Source organism: Corvus brachyrhynchos, unplaced genomic scaffold, assembly GCF_000691975.1.
Source record: "Corvus brachyrhynchos isolate BGI_N302 unplaced genomic scaffold, ASM69197v1 scaffold94, whole genome shotgun sequence".
Lineage (NCBI taxonomy): Eukaryota > Metazoa > Chordata > Aves > Passeriformes > Corvidae > Corvus > Corvus brachyrhynchos.
Window position 1 is genome coordinate 5,053,251 of NW_008238330.1, and position 22,718 is coordinate 5,075,968.

Below are 22,718 nucleotides of genomic sequence, written 5' to 3' on the forward strand. Positions count from 1 at the left end.
AACTCTGATGCCCAAGATCAAGTTCAGTTACCTTTCTACCTCCTGTCTGAAATCAACACTTTTCCAATCTTACTCCCTCAAAGTATTTCCACTAGGATCACTTATATCAATCTAAAATACATCAAAAGTTACAGAATTTTTCTATTCACCAGAAATTGTACGGTATTCAAAACTGCTGGCAAACTTCTTAGTTAATACACTTACTATCCTAAAATCCCACCAGCAAATGAAGAACCTTCTTTAATTGGGATAATCCAAGCTGCATATCTTGCAAACTCAGAGCTCTTGAAGTATACTTAAACATAGAAACATAAACAATATATAAAAAGACTAAGTGAAGTTTGATTTTTTACAATTGGTTCCTCAAACTCTGACAATCTTCTGTGTTTTAACAAAAAAGAAGAAAACATATATAAATTATGAAACAGATCTTTAAAGTACATGCTTTTAATGAGCTGGAAAACTCAAATACAAAATGTAGGGGGGGAATTTTAAGATGTTTTCTTTAGTGAATGTAATATGAATATTGACTTTTATCTTACCTGGAAGTAGACTGCAATTGCAAAACTGATCAGTTTACTATTTTATTGGGAGAAAACAACAGTTTTTGTTCTCCAGATAATCCTCCAGTTCCAAACTGCTTATTCATCCACATCACATTTATGTTTATTGTGTTCTCTGTGTTTGCCAAGTCCCAAACTAACACAGTGGAAGTTACCACAGCCAGTGGAACCATTCTCATTCACCTCCCATAGGGAGCAACTGCAGTGTAATTCAACAGATTTATTTCTCAAAATTATTTTCTCTTTTATGATTGTTTTCAAAGGGACAATGTCACATTCAGCATTTGAATTCCTTTGCTGAAAATTCAAACTGTGAGCAGTCTGGGCCTGCATTCTCAAAAGACTTTTCTCATAGGTATGTTTGTGAATTTATTTAAATGTCTCAACACGCATAGAAACCATCAAGAATATATAAGTGTTTCAGGACCCAGACATTTGTTCTTTTTGCTCTGTGACTCAGACCACAAATAATAACCACGACTCAATCTGTTCCAACCTTTATCTTCAAAAACAAACAAGCAAGCCAACTCAGGAAAATTTACATGATCAGCTCTCCTTTCAATTTACATTTATTATCCCAACTTCCTTGCTAAGACTTCATCTGAACATAATGTGTTACTCAAAATTCTTTAATGCAAATGACATCCAAGTCTGAGACATCCACGATATCGATTTACCATCCTGATTCTGCATGTAGCTTTTCTTCTTCCTCTTTTTTTAAGCCCAAACCCAACCTTTAAGAATTACATTTCAGTATTCAAATGACTGCAATGACCTATCTTCACAGGATATTAGAAGGAACATACAGAAACCCTTTCTGAAAGAATAGCAACTTGTAACTGTCCTAATTTTTCCCAGATCTTATGCTAATCCATCAGAGAAACCACCTCCAGCAGGAACATATGCATGACTAATCATTGCTCAGATTTAACTGAGCTAATATCTACTTTTAATATAGGAAATGAAGGCAAAAAGCAATGCAGTGAAATCTGATAAACTGGCTGCTGTGGAAATAATTTTCTTTCCAAATTCTTACATTCTGATGGCCTCATGTAATATAAATAGATTCTATCTGTTTACAAAGATAACAACCCCATCTCTGCTGGAAACAGAACTAGTCATATCGTAAGTAAAATATTTAAATATATTGCATTGAGATTTTTAATACATGGGATATCTTCACTTAAAACATTTCAAGACTGCTTAAAAGCAAAACTGATGAACAGACTTCGTGTAAATATCTTCCTCCCCTCTACCTGGAGCAAAATTTTTCAGTCATATAGGGGATAAAAAACATAGCTTTTGTTTACATGTAAAAAAACTAGGTTTCATCCAGAATATATACTGTATGTTTCAATAACTTATATTTTCAGTATGAAATAGCCTCTTCAAAAAGATGACAAGTAACAGTCATCTTGCAATGATTCTCTCAAAATAAATATTACCTATACAAAATGCAGGAATAACATACAGGGCTATTAAGCTTAGAATTCGTGCAATTTTTTAAAGTGACCTTTTGTATAATTAAAATGTAAAAACTACAAGACTGTAGACTGAAAAATAATTTTAAATATTAAAAAAATAAAATGCAAATGATGTATAATGTACAAATAAATGAAATAATAACAAGAAATCTGCCCAGATGAAGGAAACCGTGTTCATAGTCTATTCAATTTTTTAAAAATTTGTCTAGCATACCTATATTCACAGCATGTTCTCAAATGCCAAGTCAGATTTAGTAACAAGACTATATAAAGAAACATCATTTGGACACAGAAAACATGAAGATTAAGATAATTTTTTTAACCAATGTTGTATGAATCACATTTATAATTTTTCTTATATCATGTGATCAAATAAAACAGAAAAACCAGAATGTATACATTGCTGATCTTTTAAGTAATGTTATGTACATTTTATTGCCAGTATATGCACAATGGTAAGCATAGAACTATAAATACACAATGTAATTAAACAGTAGAAAACAACAAGGATGTTACACGTAACAAAGGAAAGAAGGAGGAGATACTATTTTCTTGATGTAGCTGCTAAAAAGGGCTAGCGACGAGTTATGACAGTCTTGGGTTTAAGTCTTTACATATATTTCTACAACTTTTCCTCCAAATAAATCTCTGCAATGGCATTGCTTCTTTAATAACCACATCTTAGCTCTTTCTATCGCATTCACTTCAAACTAAAGTAAAAGCAACCTTTCATGTTAACTACAAGCATCTGACTTAATTTTTCACTCTGGCTTTTTTTTCAGGGTTCCTAGCAGGTAAAGTGTGTAAGTAGTTTCTTATGATATTTGGCTGCAATGTTGAAGAATAGAGTTTTGAATACACATTAAGTGATAATTTGGAAAAAAAATAAAGACTTTTCTGTAGATAGTTCTTCTACTGGGTGCTATATGCAGCAGCTCAGTCAAAAATTAGTCACCCTGAAGAGGTAGAGAGAATTTTAGCCTAGCATAGATCACAATCCTTGGCACCACTATTTTCTCTCTTATCAGGATATACTTCCTACAACTAGACAACATCACAGTCAAAGGGAAAAAAAAAAGTCAGGAAAAAGAGTTCCACTATTCCTGGGAAGGGCACTGTTTCATCCCATTTCTCAATTAGCTTGCTGCTTATATTAAAAAAAAAAGAAAAAAAAAAAAAAAAAAAAAAAAAAAAGAAAAAAAAAGAAAGACAACATTTAGGGACACATTTACTTATCTTTGTTCTCTTTCCATTATCAACTTCATAAATACAAATAACCATTATTCACAATATACTAACTCTTTTTCAAAAATGGAAAAACAAACCCTTGAAACATTTCCACACCTTAATCCAGATGGGTCTTGAGGATGCTATTCAAGAAAACCATGCAAATAATTTGGTGCAGCTTTTCCTACTCATCCAAAATATATATTTTTCTTTAAATTAAAGGGTGGCGAGATCCATAGCATTTGTGACTATTCCCCCCTCCCCCCATTTAAATTCAATGCAGAAAATCTTGGTGCTTTTCGGAAGGTAAGGAATAAATAGTTTTCTGCACTGTTGTCGTAAGATCCCATGTGAGTTACAATACAAGACTACTTGTTCCAGCAATTAGGTTGAGAGGAAACATTCTAGTGATAAAGATAAATACATACTGAGCATGCTTGGGCAGAGCACTCCATTCTGAAGCATCCTGCTTGAAGAACGAAAGGTGACAAGGATGGTTCACGTCCATCAAGTGACCATGAACTCTGCTGCTCACCAGCAGGCTGCCACTCTATCACCAGGTCGGCAGTGCTGCCCTGGCAGGGCTGTCTTCCACACTAAGAGGTACTGGTTGTACCAGTCCTCTACTGTGCACACTAAATTCTTATTTATGCAACAAACATACAACCAATGAACAATATCACTGTGACAGAACTGGATCAATCCAGCTTTCTTTTTATAGGCATATTTCTCAATCTCCAGAATATCCCAAACAAGCTGTAAATAAGATGATGAACCACCAACACAGTGAACGAGTCTCACTGCAGTTCAGACTAGTTCAGCCTTGTTTCACATCACTTCTTGTTTCTAGCGAAGGACATGATACTCAAACAAAATAGCAATAAAAAAGTAATGTTATCTGCAGCTGAAGAAAAGCAACAGAATTTATATTTTAACTTCTGAAGCTTAAAGCATACCTTTTTAATTAGCATTAAAAAAATCTTTTTTTTTAATACAGTAACACTGGCAAAAGTTAAAGGGAAGACACAGAGGATTATGAACAGGGTAACTGATGGATAAGATTATTTAAAAATTTTATTCTGCTTTGATCAACTGATGTTAATACTGTTTTTCCTTAGATTTGGAATAATTCTATTGCAACAGTCTCATGCAGGCTGAGGATAGCCATTGGTTAAAGGAAAAAAAGCAAAACCCCAAACAAACAAACAAAAAAAACCCCAACAAAAAATAAAAGAAAGGGGGGGGAAAAAAAAAAACCAACAAGAAAAAGGTTCCAGAAGTTGTATGTAGGATTTTCCTTTCACTGAAGAGGGCCTTGCCCTTGCTTTAGGAGACCTGGTTAACTCTTCTCAGCTTCATTAGCTTTGTCCAGACATATCTGCTGCTGTATCCCCTGCTCCAGAGCCTGTTTGTGCACGTTTGATGTAAAGGTTCAATAATTTCATCTGCAAATTTAAGACAGAAATTAGTTCTGTTTAGTATTTGCAAACTGTACAGACTGACTACAGGAAGAATACAACAAGACAGACATTAATCCTTTTTCTTTTCCCCAAAAGCAAAACTGTACTTTACACAGTTGATTCAAAAGGAACATACATGCCCAATGAAAACATCAAACACAAGTACAATTTTTCATAAGGAAACTGCTCAAGCTTCTCTAAGGATGTAAAGAAGAGTATGATATAAGGTAGCTAGATTAAGATAGATGGAATATTTTCCTCCAATTATAATGCTTTTCTAAATATGGTAGTGGTTTTGGGTTTTTTTTCTTTTAGGTTAGTGCTGAGGTTTAAGCTGAGGTTTAAGTCAGAGTTGCTGATGCTGGTATTTGCTAAAGCTTCCAATATTGTCTAGAGTCACTTTAAGTACAATCACTGCCAGAGACTCTTTTAAAGACAGAACTGCCTTATTCAGACACACAGAATTAATTGGCCTGTTTCACTCCAAAAGAAAAAGATATTCACAATTAACATATAGCTGTTTACATACAAAAAGTGCATGAAAAGGTGTCAATGAAGTCATAAACATCCTGGAAGAAAAAGGACCACAGACTGGTTCTTATTATTTCAAATTACAGGTACTGAAAAGACTAGTCAAAGCAAAATAACAAGGAGGAAGAATAAATGAAACTGCTGCATGTAGCATGGACATGCATGTTCCTTGTTTTTCAATCAGAACTTGCAAGAAAACAAGACAAGAAACACTGATAGGAAAAGCCTGCTGAATACAGCCATTATCACTACTACGAGCATACAAGGAACTGAATGCATTAAAAAGCAGTAAGAAACATAGCTTAGTAATTATCTTAATGCTAAAGTTTGTACACTTGCATAAATAAAGATCTGTGGACTCTCAGTTTTGAATATTTTACGGTGAAGTTGTATTAATACAACTGATATTCTCTTTCAAATATACACTTCATTGAAACTTTCAGGCAATGGCAACCGAAATAATTTCAAATGCATAGATGCAATCATGAGCCAAGATTTCTTCAAATGGTATCTTTTACTTACTTTACTGCCAGTGAGTTGACTGAGATGCGGTTTTAGTTCATCACCAATTACTGCATGAATGGCTACAAGGCAGAAAACACATGCCTTACGAACGCTGCTCTCTGAATTATCATAACCCTAGAAAAGCAATAAAATTAACATTAATACCTTATCAGTTAATGATTAAAAGCCTCAGAAAACTATTTACTTATTTACTATAATAAATACATTGGAGTCTATGGTAAATTAATGCCAGTGTAGCCCAACGAAGCATTCCAACAAAAAAACAAACATGCAAATACAGAGCATGCAGTTAAAAAGCGGGCTGCTTATTAATCACCACTGATAATCATTTTCCAGGCTGAATTTAAAACCCACACAATCCTGTTCATAAGTTACACTGAAAACAGCTGCTGCCACGCAATAGGCGAGCACATAAGAGAACTGTTCTAGATTATACAGGTGTTTACTTAAAGCAGAAGACCACTCACAATTTAAAGCTTCCTGACTCTGAAAGAACTCTCTTAACAATTTAAGATTCTTTTGTTAAGTCCCATCTCATTCTTTAATAATTTTTGTTTCTTTTGCCATTTTTCCATCACCCCATGCCCAGCTGTCTCACTCACACTCCCTTCTCAGACGGACCCTCCTCTGCCTCTATTTTCCCGCAGATGTGTGACTGGATCACACCCATTAAACACAGAAATCTGCAGAATGCAGCTGCCAACTCCAAAGAGTCTTTATCCACCAGAAGGAAATTAATATATTTTGGCTCTTTATAAGGTGGTAAAAAATTCAGTTTTAAAGACAAAGGAAGAGAAACCTCTGATACCCTTCTAATTTTATTCAACTTTCTAAAACTGCTTCTTTCCTCTTGCCTCCCAAAAGCCCCAATTGATAAAACCCTACAATTATACACAAATAAAACATGGACAATTTCACACCAAATTATGTAACCTGGAAAAAGGTACAAACAATAAAAAACAATCTTAAAACTAAAAGTATATACCAAGCTTAACTATAACCAGTACTTTATATCCTACTGAGATTTCCTCTGAGTTATAATTTAGCTCCCTGCTAATCAAAGAGATGATTCCTACTGTCCAAACTATTTTGGGTCAAGGCAGCCATCAACTATCAGACAAGTGAAATCCTTCATGAGAACCAAGTGTTACTATTTTTAAAAAGTCTTTGCAACTCGTCTGTATATGGTTTCTTTTTATTAGTCTGTTTGGTCTTTCCCCCCCTATTTTCTTCTTTCTTCTCTCCTTACCTGTATTAGACCTGGCACAATCTCTGGTAAAAGCTGAGTGAGGGTTTCTTTAGATACTCTTTCTATAACTTTTGTCTGCATTTTGATTGCAGCCAGATTAATGGGGTAGTCTGCAGTTTGGATAATTGGACAGAGAACTTTGATGCACTGATCTGGGCTAATGGAAGTGGCCAGCATGGAAGCAGCTTCTTCAGCAGATCTCACCACCTATTGAAAGAAAAAGACACAGAAAAGTGATTTATATGAGACTGTTACTCTGTGGTCTGTTTTCTGGCAGGAATGGTCTTGAGCATAAAAATTTCCTATCAAGAGCTCTGCAGTATTATAGGAGTATGTAAAGACTCCATTGATTCCAACTGTTGGACATTATTTCTTAAAAACACAACTCTTCCCAATATCCTGTGGCTACTATGCCCTTGGCAATACACGTATCAGTTTTTCAAACCTGCTTGTTTTTTTACACAATTTCTTTACTCTGCAATACCCTCCAACTATATATTGAAGTATCACCACCTTTGTAAACCTTAATTCCTTGTGTTGTCATTGGTTATTGCTTGTTAAGTTAGTGATCACTGACAAAACACGTTTCCACATTCATTTCAAAAGTGTGTTTAATGACATGCCTAGATTGATAATTGTAGAAACCAATCTTTTTCTTCCCCTATAATTTTGAAAGTAACTATTACAAGAGAGTACTTTAAGCTTGAAGAATACACAGAACAAGAATAATTAGGTAGGATGTCAACAGGCACAGAAGCTCAAAACACAAGGGCACCACAGAGAAAACTAACATCTGATATTCACATTAGTGCTGTGGTGGCATCTGCCATTTAACAGGAGAAACCACTGTACAGAATGAGCGGTTGTACACCACTGATGTACAAAAACCTCCAGAACTTTCTCTCCATCCTTGTCCCCTTTACTCTCTCACTCCTAACACATGAAACCATGAGAGAGAAAAAAGCACAGGAACAGAGAAGGAACAATGGGGAAATGACACTGTAATAAATACAGTGTATGAAACAAATCCAGAGAATGCAAGGAGAAGAGAAATGAGTATCAAATGAGTGATAAACTCATGGGATGGGAGGAATCAAAGTCAACTTCAAAGCCTGAAACTCCACAGTAAATTCCACAAAGTGCCCTTGCATGGGGAAGATGTACTCATTTAGTAATAAACATGGATCCTTTCCACAGCATCAGTGGCACTGATATCAGAAGTTGAATACTGGGTTGGTTACTGTAGCTGTGTTTCCTATATTTACATGCATTATCCTTTACTGTGTATGCAGCCATCACAAATAAATCTAGCAAGATTACCTTTACCCTTCTCCTGAACCCCCTCACTATTCCTGGCACGAGCACCTCCCCCCACTGACATAATCCTGCATATTTTCCCTTAACACCACTCAAAGCCATGCTCTCAAATGGAGCAGAGTAGAAAGAGTTGACAATTCCGTGTCATGTTTAGGCTCATCTCTCAACCACATACCTCACTTAAATCCAAAGCTTCTTTTAGATCTCCAGGACACCTATATTCAGGTTAAGATGTCAAACAAGAAAAAAGCTCCTTTCAGTTATTCTTTGAAGAGCTAAGGTGACACACTGTTGGTTACACTGTCCTCTGGGATGGCACCCAAAGACCATCATTATTAGGAACGATATTAACCATTCAAGAGCTTTCAGAACTGCAGGGTGTTTTTTCTTCCATACCCATGTTAACTAATAACATAATTGTTATTAGCATATAATAATGTGCCTGTTATGAAATGAATTACTTCCTCAATAAGACCTGAATAATTTCACATTTTCTGGACAGCTCTTTCATTTTGTAATAATCTGTCGTAACTGCAAGCAAATAAAATAACTGATTACTGACCTCCTTATGAGGATCCTTATGCGCTTCTAATGTCTTCATGATTGTGAGCTCTGCATAATTCTTAAACCTTGCTGGCTGGTTTCTTAGAATTTCTCTTAGAACTTTCAGTGCCAAAGCTCTAATTGCATGCTAAAGATTCAATATTAAAATAAATGAGTTATGCATCTTTAAACAGACATATGCTTTAACATTTGTTCAGCTGCTGGAAAAGTCTTTAATAATGGAAAAAATATCAGATTGTGCTCTGCACACATATACAGTCTGAATCTAGTGTTAACAAATAAAGGTAGGGAAAAAAAATCTTCAATCTCTCTTTCTGCAGAAAATTCAGGTGATGTATCATAAACACTGCTAAAGTAATTTTACTTATCTATGCCACCTAGAAGCTAAGTTGCAAACACAAGCACTGATAAAACCATCATGCAAATACATTTTTTACTTTTTTTTTTACAATTGTTTTAAAAATCAAACTCAAGTACTAGTGTCTTTTTGATCCTTAGTAATTTCAAAAACATGGCCTTTGTAGAGAATTATTACACAGAACTCAGTCTCTTCACAATGAGCATTACTGTATTTTAGAAATAAATTTTTAAATCCACTGCCACACATGATGTTTTGATATTCTAGATTCCTTCAGGGGCTATAAACAGATAAGCTTTGAATCTCAGTGAAAAAATGTTTCATTCAATCTACTGTGTCAGAATCCATAAATAGGAATCCTGGAGACATTAAGTATCACTGATACCCTTTTTACCACCACAGCAATCAGACTTCATGACATTTTTGTAATTCCATAGTTTTTTTGTTTTTCCACCACTAACTGGAATTTGTGCCCTTTCTACAACTCATACAAATGTCAAAGGTACTGAAAGTAAGCCATGGGCTTTGTTAACATTCTTAACTGGATTAATCTGAATTTACCTCTTTATCTCCAAGCGTTTCAAGCAGCAGAAGTAGTATTGTTTTGAAGTGCTCATCCCAAACACCGAAAGACTCTTCCTGAGTTAACTTCATGAGCTCATACAGCGCAGCCTTTCTTTCTTCAACTCTCTCATTATGGTTTGATAACTCTTTCAGTAGCTCTGCAACCAGATCAGAATGGTCCATGGGAGGCTCTGTCAAAAAGTAATGCACAAACACAGTTACTGCAAATAAATATTAGTGCCTGTTATACAGCTGAAGGATATTTTCTAGTATGACTTGCTTGCTTTTGAGTATGCTTTTGTTTTTTTCCCCACATCAGCCTGCAAAAATTGCAGTTGGGCTACTACCTTTTCAGTGCAGCCAACATTGCTGAGCAAGCTTACAATCCCCCCAAAACCCTTACAACGATTATTGCAAAAAACCCCCAGCAGGCCAGTCTACTGCAGGAGTTTTTAGGCTTGCAGTACCCACTAAGCATCCTTTTAAATCTGATCTATACACAAAGTGCCACCTTTCCCATATGACCCTTCCACTCAAGATGAAAAAACTTTCTTTTCTCTGTTAGTATTACAGAATTGTTCAGACTTTCGTAAGCCATGATTCCACAACAACAGCTAGGCTGCTAAAACAAACAAGGGGAAAAAAAAAGTACAACAATGGTTCTTAGCACAGAAGAGTAAACCAGGGCTATTAGTCCCATAGAGATTCCCAAAAGCAATTCATTAAGAGATGGCTCTGGATTTTAGTTTTGATTAGAGAGGATTCCATGATAATGGAAAAACACAGGAACACAACCTCTATTTGCAAACTGGACTGCAAACAGAGTGATCTGCAAACACTCAAGAAGCTTAAAAATGGTCTTCATGAAAAGCTGAGTATCAACTTAGTGCCTTTATTCCATTATTGAGACCCATTTAGTCTTTAAGGAAGGAAAGCATATAGCTTCCATCTTTGCACCGAGACCTTTGGATAAATTAACAGAAACACACATTTTTTAATGGAAAAAGTTAGGAAGTTCTGGCATAAAATGCAAATGCATTGCATTTCCTGAAATGATTGCATGTATTAACTAACACATGAAATGCATCCTCCATAACAAATTAATTATATCATACACTGAGAAACCACAGCCCTTGAACATCTTTTTTACTATATTTAATACTATAACTTACAAATGCTGTACAAAGCACTTGTACAAAGAACAGAGTACATAAATTACTGTAAAAATCATGCCAGTTTTGAACCCCACATTCCTATTTGCATTCTGTTTTACATGAATAAACAGGAGCACAAGTACCTGAAAGCAAACTACAAACACTACTGCTGCCTCTGTATTAATGGATGATTAATGTTTGACTAAAGGGCAGACTGAAACCGCATTAGGTGAAATATGATTTAAAGCAGATGAGCACAATGGACAATCATTTTAATGGAAGCAAGATCATTACTTTGACTGCCAGCACTATTACACTTGTTCTGCCAAACTATGAGGATTACAGCTATAGCAAATCCTCATATATGCATTTCAGGGAATGCATATTGACACTTAATTAGCAAAACTTCTCATATCCATTTAAATAAAGTATTTTCAATGTGGTGTCATCTTAAACGTATAGAGGGAAGGGGTAAAGAGAGGGGAAGGTAGTAACCATGTCCATGCAGGAATAAGGGGAGGAATGAAGCTCCAGTAGTAGACTAAATAACTGAAAAACATGAAGATAACCAAGAGGGATGGGCCTTTACAGCTGGAGTTTTCCGTTCCTTTGTATGACTTACACCCAGTGTTTCATTTCCAAACATTTTCCAGGTAAGAATGGAGAAGCATAAAAAAAGTCATGTTCAAAGCCTACTCCCAAAATTTCTTTTTCAGAAAGGAAACAAAACACAAATGAAGAGGAGCAGATGCAACTCCTTCATTTGAATGAATTAAAATATGCATTAGAGATATAAATATTTGATGAAGAACAGCTCTTCTTAAACCAATCAAATAATATCCTTTTGAAAGGATAAACAGTGTAGGGGTTAAAAGGGAACACGTAGGTATGTCCTGAATTTAGGAAAGATTTTCCTACTGCCACTCACAGCATCTTAATATAAAAGCTATGCAAACATGATGGCCAAAAAAGCAAACAAAGCAAGTGCAAAACTTGATGAATCACGTGCAGGGTGACTGGATTATAAATGGTTTTCTATTAATCCTGGAGGATATGAGTGATATCCTTGCTTGGATGTGTGCAGAGCCTGGTTCTGTTGGATGCATTTGTTAGTGCTATCTAAGGGATGTGGAGCCAACTTAGAAAATCTGTAGATGACATCACTTTAGGAGCAATTGCAAAGATTCTGGAGAACAGGATAACAACTGAAAATTATCCTGTTAAATCAAAGCAATGGTCTGGAAAAAAAAAAAAAAAAACATGCCAAGTGTAAGGCAAGACACAAAAGCAGAAATCTTAAGCCCATATACAAAGTAACAGGCCAAAAGGAAGGTGTTTGGAAAGCACAATCCATGGAAGTAAGCTGAAATAAATAAGCTTCTTTGAAAAAGAGCACTTCTTTCAAAAGAGCATTTTTCAAACAGAGACTGTGAACTGCTATTAAGGAGTCTGGAACTGACTTAGCCAGGTTTCCTTATGCTTCAGATAAAGTGCATTTCCCTCAGGGAAAAAGCAAAGTGCAAGTGGTTGGAAGATACAGACTGTTATTCTGAAAACCTTTTTACTGTAAGAGAGGCAAAATATTCAAAAGTGAGTCATGTGAGGCACACTCTGGCATTTCCTCCACTGAAAATTTTTAGCTGCTAGACAAACCATCTGCAGAATACATGTTCATGCCCCAGTGCTGTTGACAGGACTGTATGAGCAGCTAAGGTTTTCCCATCTAGTCTTGTATTTCCACATCTTTCTGTCAGTAATGCATGACAGGACAGCTGGGAATCCAGTACCAAAATAATTTTGTGTCATGAACAAGCAGCAATTCTGCGGAGTTTCCGAAAACTGAAATCTAACATCCAATGAGCCCTTCCAGTTTTATGGGGAAAGCATGCAACTCCCAATAGAGGAACCATAGGCACAAAGTATTTTGCCAAGGGTATCTTTTCTCATGCAGACTTTTTCTAAGTAATCCCAGATGAAATTCTAAAAGCAACACACAAATGACACTATGTACATGATATAACTGAATACTAAGGGAGAACATCACAGGAATGAAAGCAAGTACTTCATTAACATCCATTAAAGAGCAGACCTAAGTAATGCATTGCACTACTCTTCCAAGCAGGACAAACTAATACTGGATAGGGATGCTTCATTCCAGTCAGTAATGAGTTTTTACAAAACTGGATCATGCTGGCACAGCACAGACTGCATCTGGTTTAATGCAATATCCAAAAATAAGTTGTCAGAAGGTAGAAGAAGGATCCTCCCATGTAAAAAAAGATCCCTTCATACAGAATCTCAAACATAAACTGGCTCTGTATGTAGATGGCAAAGCTATTCAATTATTAATAAGTACATGACATGATTTGTAAAACTCTGCTTTCCCCTCAATCTTTTTCAGAAGATAATTAGCTACACTATATGCTTCTTCACGATATGTAAGAAAAAAACGAAGAGGAATGCATCACAGTTGGATTTGGTTTTGATTTAATGCAAACTTAAAGCCAACTTACAGAATAGCTGAATAAAACACCATGTCAAAAAATAACTGTTTTTCAATGGTGTCTGTAACATATCTTTTGTGGGATGACAAAAGCAAAACAGGCAGAAGGGAGATGATTAGTTTGTCCCTTGCTATTAAGAAAAGTGTTTACTGAAAAACTTAATCTACAGCTGAACAACAGTGAATATCAGATTATGAGAACCACTGACTATTCATTAAAATAATGATAGTAGTGGTACTTTGGAACCTTCTCAACATACAGATATAAAAAACTCACCCAAAGATACACTGAAAAATATCATAAAGAAGCTCTGTCAACCTACAAAACAGCAACCCATGTTTCTAGATTTACACGGGCTAGATGAACCACCTTCCTGGTAAAAAGCTGGTTTGTTTTGTTTGGTTTAAAAAGAATGTTTAGTCAATAGAAAATGCCAATGTCATGCTTCAAATACAAATATATTACTAACAAAATACTTACTCTTTCACCTAATTCCCAAACTGGTTTGATCCAGTTTTACTTCCTTGCTGTAAATCTTTTCTCCCCCCTCCCCCTTTAAATTTCTATCATAAAAAAGTTTGATAAGTAAATTCATACTGGCAATACTGATACAGGATGTGCCACCAGAAGTATACAACCTAGTTCAGCATTTCCTTCATTTTTACTCTTAGTCTCTACAAATACCAGGTTATCCAACAATGTAACTAAAAGAGATGACTAACAAATAAACTAATTCAAAATATAGCATTTGTAAAACCCTCTTGAAGAAGTGGTATGTATACTCCTAATAATAAATTCAGAAGCTGAACTCAAAGATGGAAAATCTCATCATTTTTCTTCTAGAACAAAACATAATCTGAATCTTACCATCAGGAAACTGCTCTGCATCATCATCAAACATGGCTTCTTTCAAAGCAGATTTATTAAATGGACTGATACCATCAGAATAATTGTATGGGTTGTAATCTCGTGAGCGTGGTGAGGAGTGGGGAGGCATGGTGTTGAGTAATGATGTTTTGTTATCCAGAGCTGTCCGACCTGTATCGCTCACACCACTTCCTGCTCGCATGTCTACTATTCCAGAAGCACTGCAAATCTGCAGGAGAGGACACATCACATGAGCATGTGAAATACACTCTTACACCTTTCAATTAACTACATCACTAACTCATTTATGTAGCAAAAACATACAAATTTCAAAATGCTTAGAATTTTCAAAGTAGTCTTCAAATAAGAAGTCTTAGTTCCCTAAAGTTTGCTTTCCTTAAAAAAAAATGAAAACAAAAAAAGGGAAAGTGTATGTTGTCCAAAAAAAATCATAAACCAGGAACAGTTGTATTTTATCTTACAAGTCTGATGCAAGTAATTAAAAACATGTTTAAACATATATATGTGGCAAGTTCAACAAATCTTAAAGCCAAAGTTCCATAGAAACAGAATTCTTAAATACTGCATGTAGCACGTAACAGCCCACAGGTTTTGTACAAAATAAAATAAAATAAAACAAAACATTCAGAAAAACATGTATTAGTGTGCAAATTTCTCAAAAACTTACTCCAGCTGTTTTGCAAGATCACTGGTTTTTAAACTGCTAACATGTTAAACAAACAGGCAGTGCTACTTAAAATCATCATTTACGTTTTCAACATATAGTTCAAGACTAGGAACATATTTTTCTAAAGTTCTTAAGTAATTCAGGAGAAATGTCCAATTTAAGAAGAATATAAACCTCCTGAAGTAGATGCTTTCTCATCTGTAGTCTATCAGACACTAGCTTAGTTTGCTGATAGCAACATGTACGGAGCTTACAAACTCACCGAATCGCCATCATCTTTTTTAGCATCTCGTTTTACAGGCTCATTCATATCTTCCTGACTACGAAAACTGAAATTCTGAATGGCTTCAGTGACTCCACGAAGAGAGCTGTAAATATCTTCAGAATTCATGTTTTCAGTGTCATAGTCAAATGCACTGTGGGCCATGGAGAAGGACATAGGAATTCAGACGGATTTATTTTGTGATTCTGTATTTTTAAATCACATTAGCAGGCAACTACAGAGACTCACTCGGGAAATATTACCAAAATTATTACTTTTCTTGAAACACATTAACAAAGTTGTCTCTTCACAATACAAAATTGTATTATGGTATGCCTTAGTAAGTGTACTACCACTGACACAGAAAGCACTGGAAGTAGCTAAGGGAAAGGCTACATTAGGTAACAGCATCTGCCTAAAGAAACAAACTTCTTTTGCCCTGTTTTACTCTGCTGAATGTGAAACAGCTGGAATTTTTACACCATCCTCTCATTCTGAAAAAAGTCCTAAAGTAAGGAGCACTGATAAAATTCAACAGCAAGTTGACTGATAAAAGCAAAATTACGAAGTCCACTTTGCTGACAACATCATTACTATAAAAAACATTTTTACACTATTACTTCTTTAGTCTCCCCGATATTAAATCTGGTATGATGACCCAGTGTATTGGTTTTGGCTGGGACAGACTTAATTTTCCTCATGGTAGCTGGTACGGGGCCATGCTGCGGATTTGTGCTAGAAACAGTGTTGTTAACATTGGGGTGTTTTAGTAACAGCTGAGCAGTCCTTATACAGAGCCAAGGCCTCTTCTGCTCCTCACACAGACCCGGCAGTGAGTGGCCTGGGAGTGCACAAAGAGCTGGAAGGGGACACAGCTGGGACAGCTGACCCCACTTACCAAAAGGATATTCCATACCATATGGCATCTAAGCAGATACCGCTGAGGGAAGACGAAGGAACGGAGGGATGTTTAGAGTCATGGCACTTGTCTTCCCAAGTCACTGTTACAAGTGATGGGGCCCTGCTCTCCTGGGAACAGCTGGACACCTGACCCCCCCCCCCCCCCCCCCCGTCTGTTGCTTGCACATGCAGCTTTTGCTTTACCTGTTAAATTGTCTTTATCTCAGTTTTCTCACTTTTATATTCTGAATGTCCCCCCTATCCCACCACAGGGGGACAGTCATTTAGTTGTAAACTGGGGTTTTAAACCATGACATCAGATGACATATTCTAACATTTGTTAGAGAAGCACACTTTGGTTCCTTCTCTTGCTAATCCATTTGCTTTCCAAGATGCACAGCCCTTTCCCACCTCAGGCCAGCTTTGGCACTTGTCAGACCCTTCAGGGAGGCTAAGCAGTTCACTGTCATTCTATGGAGCAAGAGGGATTATTTCTGAGCATCTGTCATTGTGTGCAAAATTTTCTCCATGCCTTCATTGTTGGGGTTACACCTTTGGACAATGTGTAATTAAGCCCTAGATGCAGAATTGTAACACCACCAGCCTACATTACCTTGGTGACAAAGTGTTCTGTGATGTATTGGTTGGGGAAGTTAGAGGACTTGACCAACTTGCTGGGGAGCGTGGAGTAGGTCTTGTTAAAGGACTTCCCATTGATCCCTGGAGGAGAAGAGGTGAGAAAAGATACTCTAGTAGTATTAAGAGATTCCCTTTTAACTTATTATATTTATTTTTTAGTGCCCAGAAACATTTAAAGAGCTTCAAGTAAATGCTTGGATTGTCTAACCCATTACCAGCAACTTTGATCCTGAGTAACTTTGAAATTAGAAAGTACAAGATAAACTACTCTTAAGAAGCACATTCAAACCTATTAAGTCACTTGGAAGCAACACAGAAACTGTAACTCTAGAGGAAAAAGAAAAGGTATTCCATAAAGAGCTACTAAGATAGGCTTCTACATAGTAACTTCAGAAAGAATAGTAACAGAAGTGTGGATACCTGACCACTGTTGCCTGTATTCCGGAGATGATTGTGGAGAAGCTTTGTGGCGCCATCCTGAAATGTTTTTGGTAAAGCACCCAATAGCATTGTAAACTCTGGAGTGTTGAGCTCAAAAAGGGAAATCAGCACTGACTGTGCAGCCTACAAGAAGAAAATACAAACTGAAGACATTAATTAGAGTTTCAAAGTAATTTTATCAGCAAGAGATACTATAGTGAGTGGTAATCACAAAACAGTGACGTAAGTCTTGATCAAGCTTGAATAAAGATGTTAACAGATGTGAACAAAAGGAATTCATATTTGCTGGTAAGCTGGAAGTTCTGATTTTGATAAATTCAGGCACACAACAATCATTGTAACAAGCAGTCTTTCAGAAATGTGCTTTTCAACCCCCCTAGCCCCACATCATCCCTCAGAAAAAAATTAAATGAAGGAATTTGCAGAATGGCTTTAAAAGGTTTGGGAAGTTGAAAAAATTTAGAGAGAGAAACTAAACACACCAGGCAGGAGCAAGCATGTGATCCCTTCTACTGAGTTCTGCAAGTGGTAATTACAGATGATAATCAACACACTTGCTTGAAAAGGAACAGTTAGCACTGTAGAAATTAAAACAAACCCTACCAAACAAGACACCCTAATCTGGAATGAGTCAGTAGTGATTACAGCACCTGATATTCCTTATAACTTACCTTACAGCCAAGCTAGTTAAATTAACCTTGCCTCTGCTTCCTTTAACCTTTCTAAAATGTAGGCACACATAATGGGGAATGAAATTTAGCTGACTACATATTCTGAAAATGAAAACTGTGGAGTAGTTTGTACTGGATGTCACCTCCTATACTCTCAATTTAATCAGTTCATCTTTACCATCATCTTCATCCTACAGCATGTTTTACATATGTTGGTTTTTTTTTTTTACCTGAATAAAAAAATCAGCACTCCCTACTGACAAAGCAACACAGTTAAATTACACAATAGTTGGATTCCCTGTAGTGCAGGAATGTTGATTCAATGACTTAAGGAATGTTTGTACAGTTTGACAAGGATTCCCTGGATAGTGTAACAAACCTGTCAACACAGTACCTAAACTAACAAGTGCAAAGGAGAGCTGGAGGAAGTTCTCCAGAACTAACAGCTTCTTTGTAGGAAAGATTGTGGTTGTAAGATTAACCAACTATGTGCAGTTTATACAGCTCACCACCAAGGTCTGCCATGCACTGGAGAGAACCAGTGCCTCATGCTAGAGAGAATGATAGGCAGCTTGCTTAACCACCAATATACTCCAAGCAAGTAGTTTAGAAAATTCTTTTAGACATTTATTTCCCCCCTTTTGCTTCCAGAGCAATGAACTGTAGCATTTTTTAATTAAAGGTGGAAAGCCAAGGTATGAGCGTACATATCTGCACACATCTCAGTATTAAGTTAAAGGACAAAAATCCTAGCATGTCAGATTGCCACAAATTATCTTTGGATACTCGTGACTCGTTGTTTTCCTTAGCTTTTATTTCCTTCTCCCTGTGATAGCCTTCCCTTCAGGTGATCACCCTGAATGTCCTCTGCAATCTTTGATGTTTCTCTTCTCCTTGTTATTTTTAATGGTCAGTCTTTTAATCAAAATTGACACAAAGCAAAATCAAGACAAACTCAGCAGATGAGCAGAGGTTTGGGAATCAGCACGTTCACTTTGCTGACCGGTTAGCCAGTCTCCACTCCTTAATACTGTATCTATTTAAGCTGCTAATAACAGAACACAGCAGGCTGTCCAGGATTGTATCAGGATAGAAACTGATACCATCGAGTCTGCCCAAAATGAAGCTCTGCCCAAAGTATCAAAATTGATACTGACTCACAGAAGGTTTCCAACTGTGCAATTGTCTATTTTCTCGCTTTCTTCCGTGCCAACGAAACCCCTCATTTTAGAGTATTTGGAAGTTTTTGTTCTCCCCAGCATAAGGCCTCTCCTGAGATTTAAATTCAATCACAGAGAGATCATCTTTAAAAGACTGCAATAAGGATTAGAAATATTCCTTTGGTTTTGCCTTCTTCTTAGAAGATCTCTAAGAATATATTCAAACTCTTTCCAGAAGCATTCTGATCTGAGAAGAAATCTAAGTTCTGAAACAGAATTTTACCTTCCAGAAAGAAATCCCATGCCACTGAACTACACTAAGAGTGCCCAACTTCAGACTAATAAACTAGGATTTTTCATAATACTAAGCAACTGAAACTGTTTTTACTAAGGAAAAAACCAAACACATGAATTACACAGAAATTACTTGGAAAAAGCTTTTAATTTGAAGAAATCATACTAAATGCTATAAAGCTTACTAAACTAAACAAAATTAAAGAGCCTGCAGTAGCAGGTTGAAAAGAGTGTTAAGAGAATTAAACATTTTATACCATCAGAATAACTCCTTTGACTTCTTATTGGTAAAATCTTATTTTCAAGAGTTAAAGGATTTTTGCAGTTAGTTGCCTCTAACAGCTGTGTTATGGAAAGAAAAAATAAAATCAGAAACTTATATAATTAAGGTGTTCCAGATGATTAAACTCACTGGTAAGTCTTTCCATGATTCAGTTACTTATTGACATAAAAATGCTATTAGAGTTATGAACCATCTGATAAGACAGCTTGCCACGTGTCTTAGTACTAAAACTTCACTGATTTAGAAGATAGTGCTGCTTCAATTCTCCTCTTGTTTTATGATCTTTATATGTTACTAGAACATGATACCCAGGTAAGAGAAGTCCATTGGATGTAATCTGTTACTGTTTGCTCATAGTCATGAAGTTATACAAGAAGTGAATGACTAAAACATCACCTCCAATATAAAAACACTCTGATGTTTTTTTAATATGTATTAGAAATGTTCTAGATACCAAGAAGTCTTGCAAGTTATTTTTAGTTTTGTTTTCTTCACATTACAAATTGTAAGACAACTCCTACTATTGTCTCCTACATCCCTCCTAAACAAAGGAAGTTGCTCTTTCCAGAAATGATGAAGCAGCCAAAATGAAAACTTAATTGAAAATAGCAAAACAAATCTAAACAAATAAATTGTTGCAGCTTTTCAAACTGCAGAAATAAACAGAAAAAGAGAGAGAAGAGTTAGTTCTCTGTGTCAAAGACACTTGCACTAAGGAAGCATAAAATTCAATACATTTATTTAGTGCTAATATGCTGAAAATAGCAGCTACAACAGAATGGCCAGTAACCATCGGAACAACAAAACTCTATTCCATCAAACTGCAAATAAAATTAAAACATTCTTTTCTTTCTTGAAGTTGAAACTGAAGTTGAAGTACTGTTTAGAAACCCTTTCCAAAGACTGCACTAATACATTTCTTACGGTTATTCAGTATCCCTGCTGTATCTATGTAGCTCACAAATGTTCATTTTCACTTCACAACATTATGTGGAAAAGGGAGGTTTGCACGGGAAGTGCAGCATATGAAGAGTAAGTCTTTGATACTACCTTATTAAAGCACAGGCTTTCTTTTTCGCCTTTTGTCAAAAATAAAGGACTCCAGAAAATCCAACAGAGATTAAGACTGTTTGCTACCAAATTTACCACTCACTCCTGTTACAAATGTGCTATTTAGTAACCCAGAGGGTGGTCTCTGAAGTAACATTAAAACTGTACAAAAAATGGCCACTAAAGAGATTTTAGTACTAGATAGTACTTGCAACGAAGAATGACAAATTATGAAACGGAATCTCAATTAACATATATAAAAACACAACCGTAACGGAGAGTTTCAAGCCATGTTAATTTAAAATTTTTACTTAAATATTCTTAATTACCTGGAATGTTTTGCAATTCTAAGGATGCATTAACAAACATACCTTCCTAACATCTGAGCTTTTAGGTTCTGTGGTCCAGGTGATGATTCGAGACACTGCTAACCTAGTTTCACTTGAATTTACAAAATCTCCTGGATCCATCTGTTGCGCAAGTGTTTCTATGTATTTTAGGATTGCAACTTTGACCTGCAAAGAGAAACAGAGTCAGGTGGACAATAAAAATGGTGTGCTGCAAGAACAACTGAGCTCAGAGAGTAGTGTTCATTCCCTAAAATAAAGATTTTTTTTTTTTCCCAATTAAACTATATGTTTACAGCATCCTTATAAAAATTTTTGCAATAAGTCAATTTACAAGTGGATTTAACATTTGAAGAAGGGAGTTATTCCACAGAAATTCGAATACTCGTAGAAAGCTTACATTTCACTGCTAGCAACTAAAAGACATAAATCACTGCATATGCAGAAGCTTAGAAAAAAGAAATGAAGAAACGATTTATGCAGAATTATTAAGAAATTTTTTCAAGTACTAAAATGAAAAATGAATATCATCTGATGAACCAATGATCACTTCTTACTAGTTCCTACTAGGTAGTTAACACTCATTGCTTTTTTTGTAAAACATCAGATTAAGCAATCACAGTCTCTGGAAGTAAGCCACAGAAATCTTCCTGTTAAATACTAAATATGTATGGAATGCAATTTATAGGAAAGACTTAAGATAGGTCACACACACACTTTGAAGATACTTAGATGATAGAGACATGGATTTACCAGGAGGACAGAAAATCTCCTGTACTCCCTCACTTATTTGATCATTCTCTTACTCCACTAACTTGCCTTACTCCTTATGCAGAATCCCTGTTTTGTACATCCCAGACTGCAGCCTCCCTCTGGTTTCTCCAATACTGCACCACTGCACAGTTTTGGGCAAAGGTCTGTTATGCCTGTGCATGTCTAAAATATTTATTTCCTCAACTCCTACTGCCTCAGAAATTTGTCACCCCACCCGTCAACACAAGTTGTGGACATGTATTTAGAGCATCTATCAGATTTAGCTGCTTTTATTATTTCCACTAATAATTACAGTGAACCATAAATACCTACCAGGAGGGAGAGACCTATGTCCATCATAGACAGAAAAAGAGTTCTGGGTGTATTTCTGGCTATTCATGGCTTGTAGTACAACTGTTCTGAACAAAGCTATTTAGAAATTTCTCTTGGTCATGAAACTTGCAAGCTATTAAAAACTCAAGATACACTGGCACACATATGAGGATTAATAATGAATATTTCATTTTCAAAGCAGATGTTAAAGCTCAACTTCTCTGAAGTTATACAAGCAGCAGCTGGAGATCAGCTGATCTGATTATGCAGATCAATACCAACAAATGGACACTATTTGCTAGACATTTTCCAAGGAAAAAACAAGCCATGAGCATCTCTGCAGCAAAAAACCTTAAGCCACATGGTTTTCCAAATTCAAAGCAATAGCTGAGATTTCTAGATTGCATAGGGAAACCATTGTGACACCACTACATTTGACTGTTGAGGATTTAAATAAATCTCATGTAACACTTGCAGAAGTTGGTGTTAAGGACTGTAACACTTAGAACACCCAGAGACATTTCTGCCAA

General features: G+C 36.0%; 1 protein-coding gene across 1 annotated transcript in view; it reads right to left on the reverse strand.

The window, feature by feature from the left end:
- Positions 1 to 1,689: 1,689 nt before the first annotated feature.
- The window catches only part of CLASP2 (cytoplasmic linker associated protein 2), a 146,126-nt gene continuing 125,097 nt past the window's right edge, over positions 1,690 to 22,718 (reverse strand). The window contains 10 exon segments of the mRNA XM_017734661.1: positions 1,690 to 4,719; positions 5,788 to 5,904; positions 7,040 to 7,246; positions 8,919 to 9,047; positions 9,840 to 10,033; positions 14,368 to 14,596; positions 15,318 to 15,471; positions 16,831 to 16,937; positions 17,277 to 17,420; positions 21,127 to 21,270. Of these exon segments, the coding sequence (XP_017590150.1) occupies positions 4,633 to 4,719; positions 5,788 to 5,904; positions 7,040 to 7,246; positions 8,919 to 9,047; positions 9,840 to 10,033; positions 14,368 to 14,596; positions 15,318 to 15,471; positions 16,831 to 16,937; positions 17,277 to 17,420; positions 21,127 to 21,270 (1,512 nt within the window). The 3' untranslated portion in view covers positions 1,690 to 4,632.